The 11,634-nt window shown below is 41.0% G+C and overlaps 1 protein-coding gene across 2 annotated transcripts in view; it reads left to right on the forward strand.

Moving 5' to 3' along the window:
* The first annotated feature begins 1,291 nt into the window (after window positions 1-1,291).
* LOC103366132 (SUN domain-containing ossification factor) overlaps window positions 1,292-11,634 on the forward strand; it is a 17,363-nt gene continuing 7,020 nt past the window's right edge. The window contains exons 1-17 of one of the 2 annotated variants that reach the window (XM_008293810.1): window positions 1,292-1,537; window positions 5,137-5,251; window positions 5,445-5,564; window positions 5,884-6,098; window positions 6,225-6,329; window positions 6,466-6,607; window positions 6,695-6,812; window positions 6,960-7,084; window positions 7,169-7,236; window positions 7,328-7,435; window positions 8,370-8,475; window positions 8,880-8,900; window positions 9,404-9,459; window positions 10,051-10,133; window positions 10,874-10,939; window positions 11,042-11,107; window positions 11,311-11,401. In XM_008293810.1, coding sequence (XP_008292032.1) covers window positions 1,473-1,537; window positions 5,137-5,251; window positions 5,445-5,564; window positions 5,884-6,098; window positions 6,225-6,329; window positions 6,466-6,607; window positions 6,695-6,812; window positions 6,960-7,084; window positions 7,169-7,236; window positions 7,328-7,435; window positions 8,370-8,475; window positions 8,880-8,900; window positions 9,404-9,459; window positions 10,051-10,133; window positions 10,874-10,939; window positions 11,042-11,107; window positions 11,311-11,401 — 1,670 coding nt within the window. In that variant the 5' untranslated portion in view covers window positions 1,292-1,472. The remainder of the gene's footprint in view (window positions 1,538-5,136; window positions 5,252-5,444; window positions 5,565-5,883; window positions 6,099-6,224; window positions 6,330-6,465; window positions 6,608-6,694; window positions 6,813-6,959; window positions 7,085-7,168; window positions 7,237-7,327; window positions 7,436-8,369; window positions 8,476-8,879; window positions 8,901-9,403; window positions 9,460-10,050; window positions 10,134-10,873; window positions 10,940-11,041; window positions 11,108-11,310; window positions 11,402-11,634) is intronic. The other variant, XM_008293882.1, reaches the window with a different exon arrangement.

Raw genomic sequence — 11,634 nt, forward strand, 5'->3', positions numbered from 1 at the left:
ACTCTATGATGTTATGTCGAAAACAGTACAAAAATTTGTTTTGCAACCTTAAAAATGAGTGCCTATTTCAACAAAGTCCAACTGTAGCCCTTTGTTGGAGGCTTTTTCCTTTGTCCCCCTGTAGGACATGTTGTATCTGTGTTAAGTGTCCTAGTTTGCCCTCTCTTCTGATGCTCACAGGCCCTGAGGTCACAGCAGCCAAAGAGCTGCTGTAATGTGACCATGCAGCTCCACTCACGGAGGAGATTTACTCTTTCTTTTAGCCCTTTAGTGACACACTGACTCATCGTCCCTCGTCCTCATCAAGGTGAGTTTCAAATGATCTCTTTCACGCCTGGTGGCTGCTGCAGAGCTGAGCAGAGGGCGCCCTCTAGTGACCCAAACATGAACATGCTCCAACTGCCGCCGCTCAGGCAAAGCGTGCAGCCAGATGTCCTGCACGATGTCTGCTCTGAAATGTGCAAAGTGAATCCACAGAGCTGAACATTACGGCGGACAGTTTTTCACAGCAACGTGTTGTGATAGACGGACGGATGCAATACACGCAGTCGTGGTGCAATCATGTGTAATGCGACCGCAAATTGCACAATTTGCACAAAGAAGATGACTATATAGATTAATTTTTATTTTTTTTAAAAACTCGTTTTGATTGAGTTATCGGAAATACTAAACCTGCAAGTTTCTGTTCCTTTAATATCTGCACCTACTTGAAACTACATTCAATTTGCGCGATTAGCTGTCGCTTTATGATTACAGTACAGTACTAAAATGAAGTTCCTTTTCAAGCACAGACGTAAGTCTCGCGATATTTCGATGCAAAAAGTTTTTTACAAAGAGGCTTTAGTTATCTGTCGAACATTGTTATTGCTAAGTTATTTATTATATTATGATTTATTAGTGTAACAAATAAATGTGTATACAATGTGAATGCAGTGTTTTTTATAGGGTTGATTTTTTTTTCTTTCATCAGCTTTTTCTATCAACTGTTCGGTCAAACACTACATCCCGCTTTCTCGGTGCCTCGTATCAACAGAGACTTTATGTTCGCTTCAGTCACCACGAGACACGTGTTATCATCATGAGTCATTACTATTACAAGTGACAACACCTGTGAGCAGAACCAGCGTCTCCCAACAGGTGTCAACGCTTGAGGCAAAGAAGCTCCGCCCAGCTGGGCGAACAAAGGAACCGAAACGAGCGCTCACTCCCACAACCCGTTCAGTTTGAACTGCGCAACAGCGTCGCCGCCTTTTCATTGGCCGGTTGAACGCTGACCCGCACCGACAGTCAGCGGCAGCTTGTGTGGGTGACAGCGGCTAGCATCACACTTTACCCGTGAAACTGCTAACGTCAGCCGAGCGAACAGGAAACGGCAGGTGAATGTGTGTCACACACAGCTGAAGAGACCACTAACTAACAGGATAAAACGTTTCTACGAGTGCGGCGAGGATGCCTGTCCCGGCAGGAGAGGGATGAAGATGACGCCGCTGTTGTGGCGAATTGTGTCAGTGTGGCTATGTGTAGCTGTAGTTTGTTGGTGAGTTGATTTAATTTGTCTCATTTAAAAACACTGCCGCTACTTATTTTTGTTGGGGAACACTGAATGGGAGAACTACCAGTGTGTCTGACTGGTGTCTGACAAGGTTAAGCTCAGTTACAAGGCGTTAGCTAGCTAGCTAACGTTGACACAGCGCTGTGATGTGGCACCTGGCTGACTTCTGACTTGTTGTCAGGAGTTAGCTTAAGTAGCTTCCTACTAACCTAGCTAGGTTGTGTTAGAGTTAGCAAATAAGCAAGTTGTCTCTAAATTACATTATATGATATTTAACTACGTAGTGATTTGGCAGTATTTGATTCGTTTTATTAGCTGCGTTAAATTTGTTATACCTGTACCAATCTCCTGCAAACAGCAGCTGACGAACATAAATGTAATCTTTATAGAAGCCACCAAAAACAACCATAAAACCATCCTGGTTACGCGAATTAATCTGCTGAGTCTACTGCACAGTACATCCGTGACTCCTGACCCAAACACAGACCCGACGCTACACAGATTTGGTTCATGAGCTCTTGACAGGATTATGGGCCTTTCACGTCGGTCCTCTTGAAATCCTGAGGTTGTTAGTTCTGTGTAAACCTGACAGAACACCGTAAAACCAGCAGGGAGCTTATGCGGGATGATTATGTATGATGATTATGGACTCTAGCCATGATGTTGGAGGACAGCAACAACTCATAACACGCACAGACTGCCATACTTCAGACTGGGAGGAGAGGGAGGCAGGTCTGATGTAATATTGTAGTAAGATCTATGGTGGTGATGTTGGCACGGCCTGCTTTGCCCCCAGCATAGCCTTGGACTGCAAATTTGTCAAATAGTGATGACCAGTGTTGAATGTGACATCATATAAATTCATCTGCCTTTTAAATCTCTTTAATATGTCTGTTTGTGGTGGACTGTTTTACCAGAGTGGCTCATTAGCTGGACTCAATGTGATGCTTTAGGTACTTTAAATATATTTAATTTTCTGGATTACTCAAAAGGAGACATTTTTGTCCCATCAGTTTTTACACATTTGACACTGAATAATCTCAAAATAAAATAATACACCATTATATTTATTGTTATTGTGATACAGATATTGAAAGACTTGAATCCAACAGTAGCTCCTAATAAAATACTACAAGTTTTTTGTCTACACTAAAAATAATGCAGCACAAGTGATTCCACAACCAATGTGTTTTAAGGGACCGCATCATAATACTGTATGTCACAATACCTGTGAACTGCTTTAGCCTTAATTGAAATCTTTGTAGTGACATTATCGTCACCATTACCGGTAAAATCATCCTGTACGTCAGGTAATCTTATCACATTTGGAGGTCACTTGTCAGAGGCCTCATCCAAGGACAGTCCGATGACACTGCACACATGGTCGTGATCTTTGTACTTGTGGGAGACGTGTTTTATCCATTTGTTGTAATATCGGGCACTTCACTCCTTCATGTCCAGCCTGATCTCGTTTTTATGGCATTGCATTGGGACTGCTATGAATTTAACACGTGATGCTATTCTTGTGAATTCCAACTTCATTTACATTTTTATTTTATAAGTTACATTCTTGAAAAAAAATAATCATATAAAAGATATGATGTGATAAAAGAAAATGTGCATCCATGCTAAGACCTATTATGTCCAACCTCTAAATGGGATGTTGACTGCTTTAATTCGCCGTCTCTAGCCGGTTGGTTAATTATTTAGAAAGCCACTCAACACCACTCTGCTGCCAGTGGGAGTTACATTATGGCCGCTGACTTTTAATTAGAAAACAAATGCCCTGTTGTTCGCTAAAGTGTTTGTGACTAGCCTAACCTCAGGTCAGATCAAGTGTTGCACCATTCAGGCCAGTGGCTAAGTGAAATGCCTGACCCGGAATCCAGAATGAAATCCAGATAATGGCCTAGATTGTAGACAAGTCACTGCTGGAGCGTGGCCTTTGACAACAGGAATGTGACAGTGTCGCAACTATCTAAAGCCTTATTACAGCTAATTATCGTTGTTTTCCTGCCAAGATTAAAGACGGTCACTTTGAACCTAGCCGCTTTCTCTGGCAGTGTCACCCAACAAGGGCACCTTTGGGCAAATTACATATTTTGTTAAAGTGAAAAGAAGGAAGTTCAGCCCCTGCAGCTAACATTAGTTTAAAAAAGTGATTCTAAGTCAAATGTTGACACTTTATTTTATGTACTCTAAAAACTAGAAAACAATTGTGAGAAAAATGTGGATACTCAGTCAGCCTTTCAGCAGCGTCTTTGCAGTCATATAGGGGCTTAGGTTTGCCTTTACCCCCAACAGATTTACCCGTTCATTGTCTTGACTTATACAGTTCACCTCAACTGCCTCCTCTCAGTGACATTTTAGACGGTGGAAATTATAAGCTGGGAGGGCTTTTAATAGCCCTCACCTGCTTTGTAGGCATCAGTTAGCTTCACTTCCCAGACCTCGGCCAGTTGCTGAGAAGAGCCCAGTTGTTCATTGTTGCCATGTTTCAAGAGTCCAGAGAATTTATCAGCTCTGGAAATGTCATCAGCTGACAATCCTGATTGGCAATTTATGACCTGCCAACAGGCACTGGTGAGTCAGCTCAAGGTGGAATCTGCCCCCTCCCAGTCCCTCCTTCCTGTACAGTGCACCAGCATTAATGTACACGTGCTGCAACGTGCACGGGACGCCGGAATAGTTTTGAGTGGATCTGTTCCAGCCACTTTGTGCATTTCCTCTTTACAGAGCCGTGGCTGTGTACAAACACAGCGCCCACACACAGACTGGACAGCGAGCAGTCTGTGAGGAGACGCTCACTGAATCTGACAGCTGGATTGGATTAAAATAGATCACTTTAACTTTAACACCTTATGAGTTAATGAAGTTCTCAAACTTTACAAGTAGAACGGTGTCCAGACCTTTACACACTCCACAATTACAGCTTCATTCCCAGTTTTTAAAGTTCACATAATAAAAAGACTATTTTCTGTTGCTGCAGGACTTGTATTTTGTTTTCACTCTTTCACTTCCTCAAAACAGTAATTTTCACTGAGGATAATTCAACCTTTTCTACAACTGCATTTAAAGACAGAAACTTAACTCTAATCTGGAGCACAGGCAACAGTCACTGAAGGAAAAGAAGTGAGTGTTATTCATTTTTTTTCTTGGCACGAGACACAAATAGAGCATAATAGGATATAAATAGCATTAAGCAGATATTTCATGGTTATTTTTAAAGGTCCTCCAGTCGAGGGTTGAGCAATATGCAGCTCTTTTGAGGTGTGTCCTCTGACTTTGACAACATTCCCTGACAGATAAGATAAATTTGCTGCAGTGGGGTGCAGACCACCTGGACTTTCTCATTACGTCACACTGAGACATCAACCTGCAGCTTTTTCCGTCCATGTGTCGCTGCCTTCAAACAGAGTTTTCAAAGAGTTTGCAGATTTCTAATATCCTTATAATCTGAGTTTTTTTTTTTTTTTTCCCCGTATTCTAGGATAGTTTCTGTACCACAGGGATCCTTTTATTTATTTGACAAGTTGACTCAGTGGTATCATGGCACTGACTTTGTGTTTTACCTTCTCTCATAGGTACCCTAGTTGTTATGTTGGTTGCACAGAGTTGCAACCAGAGGCCCAGCAGCTCGTGTCCTCGCAGGACACCAGTTCAGAGGACGAGTCAGGGGAGAAGGCTCATCATGACAAGGTAGCGTTACATAATACTGTACTACAACCTACCCCATGACATCAGGTTGGTGTAGGAAATATCTCACGTGACCTTAAACGCCACTGTGTGTTTTTGTGCTCATTTATTTTGCTGGTGTTTTGAGGCTTAGCACATCATCTTTGTTGATGTCAGTGATGTATTTCTGTGTGAATGGTTGTTTTTTTTTGTCTAGGTTGAGGAAAGCTGGGCCTTACCTGCACAGCCTGTCTCTGAAAGTGAGCAGCTGATAGAAGATGATCACCAGAAAGAAGAGCAGGTAGCAGGAGAGGTGGACCAAAAACAACATGTAGAGGTACAGCATTGATGTAATATTTATGTAGATTAATACGACTACAAGGATTTTGTACCTCAATGTTTGCATACTGCTCGTAAATAATTTCAAATCTACGCAAAGATTTCTACAGATTTTAATATTTGTTTTCCACAACAACAGTTTCCAAACAGGATAAACAATCATGTGCGTCGTCCCGTGCACTTCTTCTTCTTATCGATTTTTTTCCTGGAACATTTGTAGCTTTAAGTGTTTCGTTGATCGGTCCACCCCGGCTAATGGGCCAAGCGTTTTCTCATTTCATTGAGCAGCAGCTCAAATATCTTTGTTTTTCCATCAGGCCTTTGAAGCAGAGGAGGCTGCTGTAGAGGTAGAGCTGGAGGCGGATAAAGGAGTTTCACAGCCGGAGCAAATCGTAGAACATTCTGAAACTTCGGTCACTCAAGATCAGGACTCTGCCCCCCTGCTGCCATCTGCTGACTCCGTCTCTGACCTTTCTGTTGTGAATAAAGAGGACCCCAGCATCCCGAACCCTCAAGACAACATCCCAACTGAGTAAGTTACCAATCCCCCCAAAAATGTGATGTACACCACTGAGGCATAGCTCACTGTTCCTGTTAAAATGTTTCCTTTTTTTTTGTGGATGTTTTATATGCAACATGTATTGCTATTTCATTTCAGTGTTTCGAGTGACCCATCTGATGTAGCTGCTCCTGAGGTCATTGAATCTGACCCGTCTCCAGCTGACTGTGAAGACGAAGAGAACAACCCATATGACGGTGATAGGTGGGTACAGCTCATCTTGTGTCCCCAAAAAATATATAAATAACTCTGTTAGATGTAGGACCGAACTTCAGTTTATTCGATAAATGAGGTTCTTGAGATTTCCACAAGACATTATCTTTTCTTTTTGTCACCACAGCAGCCTTCCAATAGTTCTGGAGAACACTTCTAACGCTCACACCGCAGGCACTAAAACCCACACCGACCCATCTCTAAGTTCCCAACCTGGTCACAGCACACCGCATCTGGAAACCAACACATCGCACAAGCTGAAAGAGCAGGTAAGGAGCTCGGATGCGATGTGGACTATTTTCCTCTCTCTACCAGAGGACGTGTCCCAGCTCTCGTTTTCTCATTATCTCTGGCAGGACTTGAGCTCCCTTGTCAGCCCAGACACAGATTCTGGCGTGAGCAGCAAAGACCCGGAGGACATCCCCACTTTTGATGAGTGGAAGCGGAAAATGATGGAGGTGGAAAAAGAGAAAAGTAGGATCACGCATTTATTCTACTGAAGTAGTTGTGCAACATATTCTGTGTGTCTGTAGCACACTGCAGCGATTCCTGTTTCACATCAAACTACAGAAATGTACAGAATGGATGATTATTTGTTGGGCTTTTTTCCTCCCTCTATAGCTCTGTCTACTCACACCTCAAACAATGGGGCTTCTCAGACTGTGAAGAAGGTCCAGAAGAACTTCAATAACTATGCTTCAGTGGAGTGTGGAGCCAAGATACTTGGCGCCAACCCAGAGTCTAAGGTACAAGTGATGCTATGATAGAAAATTTAGCCTGTTTTGTTGGATGATGACAAATACAAACTGTTGTTTATTTGTTCCATACAGAGCACTTCAGCCATATTGGAGGAAAACATGGACTTGTACATGTTAAACCCTTGTAGTAACAAAATCTGGTATGAGATATCCGTGCATCTCCACAAATTCTTTTCATCTTTGTCTGAAGTCTATTTTTTAATGTCTTATTTCTCTTTCTCTGCTGCTCAGGTTCATCATTGAGCTCTGTGAGCCCATCCAGGTGAAGCAGCTGGACATTGCAAACTTTGAGCTCTTCTCTTCTACTCCTAAAGACTTTCTTGTCTCCATTAGTGATAGGTAGGCACTGCAGCTACCGATAGAATATGCTCACACACTTTAGAATAGAATATGCTTTATTTATCCCAGACCTGGGAAATGTACATGCCACAGCAGCATCCAAAAATATAAAAAGTACAAGAAAATAACAATAATTCAGTAATATGCATCCCGGTGTCCGCATACAGCAGCTCCAAGGCTTCACCGTCTCCGGTTGGGCAGTCCACATACTGGCTGAATGTGAGGAGAGTGGTAGAGAGCGATGTAAAGTCTCCTGAGATGACGATCAGAGACTGAGGGTGTGATGTTTGCAGCTGGGATTTATTTATCTGTTATATCTTCAGTGAAGCAACAAACTTTTGCTTTATTAATTGTCTTGGGAAATAATTAGACTTGTTAAAACCAGGGGTATTTTTTATATTTAAGTGCTGAACCAGAGGCAAGCGGACTTGCTTGAGTTTCTTTAAGACAATTCACATCTCTTAACTGGTGTGGAGGTGTTTAAGTTCTTGTGGGTGTCATCAGCTTCTTAAGGGTTGTAGGATCATGTGAGCTGAGGTGTGACTGAGTGTTCAACTGTTTGGGGAGGGATCTCAGGACTGCGTTGTAAGTTGCTGATGAATGGTACTGTAGATGGCCTCCTCTGTTTAGTGTTGGTCAGTCCACTTTAACTTCTTTCACTCCTCTTTCAAACCATCAGTGAGTGTACTTTGTCTCTTAGATGTAGGTGCACTTCTGAGTCCTGACCTGAGGAGTTGACTCCCCTGTGCTGTGCTGTGATGAACAGTTGTTGCTTTTGTTTTAGTACTTGGAGATACCAAGACCTGGATGAATGAAAATCTTTTAAAGACACATTACAGGGGGGTTTAATTGGAAAACTGATGACCATGCCTGTGTCCTTCCCTTGTCATAATTTCACTGACCTGACCGTGTTTGTATTAATGTGCTCCTGCAGATACCCAACAAATAAGTGGCTAAAGCTGGGAACATTTCATGCCAGAGATGAACGCACAATTCAGAGCTTCCCATTGGATGAACATCTTTATGCAAAATATGTGAAGGTGAGCACAAGTTTTTTTTTTTTTTAGTGACGCCACCACCACATCTATCTTTATCCTTTTGCCAGATAAGTGCAAAGAAATCGCTGTAATCTTTCAGTGCTGGTAACATTTACCCAACAAGCACAGTGTTTTTTCTGGATATATTCTGTCTGAATCTCTTTGAATAGAAGTTTTGGCTCATTTTCTTTTTTCCTGTTGCTGTTTATAGCAGTCGATAAGGTCATTCTGGTCTGAGGAGTGACTATTATAAGACTGTACTGTAGGAGGTCTCGCCCTTGTCCTTAGTGTTGCTCATGTTCCACGTTGTTCTGAATAAAACCAACATGCTCTCTTTAGTCCTGTTTTGAATGCATGCTTACGTCTCCTTAATTTTTTCTCTCTCTTTTCTGTTTCTCCTGCTTCAGATGTTCACCAAGTACATAAAGGTTAGCCTGCCCTTCTTGTAGTGCTCTGTTGGTCGGGTGAACTGAGGAGGGGAATGTGTTCTGTGTCTTTCCAGTGTGGTGTGATCAACATTTAGCAGAATCAGATCCAGCTTGCTATGCTACCTGCAAACCATTAGAACTTGACGATATATGCTCTCTAAAAAATGCTAATATCAAACATTCTGAGTATTTAATAACCCATTTAATATGATAATACCCTCCGTCTGTCATTCAAATCATCAAACATTCTGTCAGTATGATTAAACTGACCAGATATCGAGAGGTTTCGGATATTTCTCTGTTGCAGTAACTCACTACCAGTCAGCCCATCAGTGTTTAACTTCCATGTATTGATTTCCATCCAAACAAAATCAACGCTTTGCTGTTTGTTTATAACCACTACGTTGATTTGTGTGGGTTATAATATGGCAACACATTTTTATGAAATATTCTAAATCGCTTTTGTGTTTGTTTTTTTTTGTGTGTTTTGTTTTCTTTTCCAGGTGGAGCTGGTCTCTCACTTTGGTTCTGAACACTTCTGTCCCCTGAGTCTCCTAAGGTGCGTAACAAATAAGGCAATAAAATATGCTCGTGGTGTAAAAGCATGTGATGCATTACCAGCTTTTACTTTTAAAACCTGGTAAATCAGAAGAGAGAAACACTCTGAATGAAAAGCAAGAAAGTAGTGCCGTGCATGTGTTTTTTCGCTGTACTATTTGCAGATGATGATGCATTTGTTTGTGTGGTATAATTCTAATTAAACCAATTTGCTTAAAGTGTGTTTTCTACATGATAGCTTGCTGCATACTGCAACAGCTCTACTTATATTTGGTGTGAGGTCATAGTTGTTGAGCTCTACCTTAATCAGCAGTTTAGAGTTAGCGGCTGTATTTCACTTCTGCAAAATGCAAAACATAAATCTGACTTGTGGTTGCATATAAAGAGGGCTAGCAGGAAATGTTGACTATAGCTGTTACTTAGGAAGTAAAACTATACAGCGCCGGTTATTTCTTGTTTGGTTTCAGGTGGCGCCTCATGAGAAATTGAGCACTAGTTGGATGTTTGTGTTTGCACTTTCTTATAGTGAGGAGCAGCTCCCCTGTATGATCTGTGTGTGTGGTTCTAAATCAATTTCACTTGTTTTGCGCAGGGTGTTTGGCACGAGCATGGTGGAAGAGTACGAGGAGATAGCCGATCCTCCAGAAAGGCCAGACGATCAGGATGATGACTTGGGTATGATCGTTTTCAGTTGCTGAAATCCAGTCAGTGATTTTATCTCTTAAGCTCAACTTAATACAGGTTTAACCTGTTTGTATACAGTCAGATGTATTCACACCCTTCCATTAAAGAAAAGGCAAAATTCACAATAGTCACTCAAATAACTAGAAACTGAAAAAAGTAATAATAAATAAAAATTTGCTAAATTATAATTTAGTGAAATATTGCTTTTGAATTGTGGTTGAAAAGAATAATTAAAAAAAACAAACAAAACTGTCCCGGACAAATTAGAGCACTTTGCTGATGAGCAGTGAAATCCAAATACCTGTCAACAGGTGCAGAAGTCTGACTGAGAGTTACAGAAAACACCTGATGGCAGTGATTGGCTCAAAGAGTTGTTCAACTAAATATTAGTTTACGAGTCCCATCATGCTTGTTTGCTTGATTTTTAAAAAAAATATTTCTGTCGAACCACAATCCAAAAGCAACGTCATGATTTTTATTCTATGTTTATTTGCTATTACTTTTGTCAATTTCAACTTATTTCAGCTGTTTTTTTCCTTCTTTAATGGGAGGGTATGAATACATTTGAGGACGACTGTATTCATGATATAATAAACTAGTGTTGAAATTATTCCATTCATTTGTGTATTCAGACTTTTTTAGTTGAAAACTAATGTGGTGTTTTAATCACATGATCACAGCTTTAAATGTTTTTATTTTTTGAGTTAGATGTGATATATTACATCTTACAGATTATCCCGCTGGTTATGCATCTGGTGAAGTCAAGTTAACTAATAATCTCATTGGATCAGCTAAAGGTAAGCCTGGCTTAAATTAATTTCCACCGCTTTATGACGAGTACATTTATCTGAAACGTGGATTATTGTAATAACTCTCTGGTTGTTTAATTTTTCCTTCAGATGCCCTTATGAACATGGTTAATAATATTGCCAACAATGTTCTTGGGGGAGGCCCAGGGATGCAAGGTATGGATGACACATCATCACAGGCATTTAAACACACTGCTGCTGTCTTATTTGCTTTCCTCAAACTAAAATCTTTCACCTTTTCAGTCATACACAGTGTCCACGAATGTGATGTTTACTTTATGTTGATAAAACGGGGATGCCTGCTTGAGTAAATTCTAATTTTTTGTCCTCATTACTATTTTTACATCCATGTTTTAAAGGCAATCTTTCATCCCAAGAAGTGAATGGGACTGAGCCATCGCCACAGCTAGACACATCCACTCAGACGACCACTACAGACCTGACTGCAGTGTGAGTACCTGTCACGGGCTTTTAAAAGAGAATTCAGTGATTTGTTGTTGGAGACATTTTGGTGTCTTTGTGTCGGTAACAGCGATTGTGGAGGTGTGGAATTGCAAAGCGAAGGTGTTCTGGGTCAGGCTTGTAAAAGCTCAGACTTCTAGCTCTGATCCTAATTATTACATATTTAAATGAGTTTCTCTACCCGATTATAAACATGTTGTGAGTTACTGTAAAAGAGAATT

The sequence above is a fragment of the Stegastes partitus genome, unplaced genomic scaffold, assembly GCF_000690725.1.
Source record: "Stegastes partitus isolate 25-593 unplaced genomic scaffold, Stegastes_partitus-1.0.2 Scaffold0, whole genome shotgun sequence".
Lineage (NCBI taxonomy): Eukaryota > Metazoa > Chordata > Actinopteri > Pomacentridae > Stegastes > Stegastes partitus.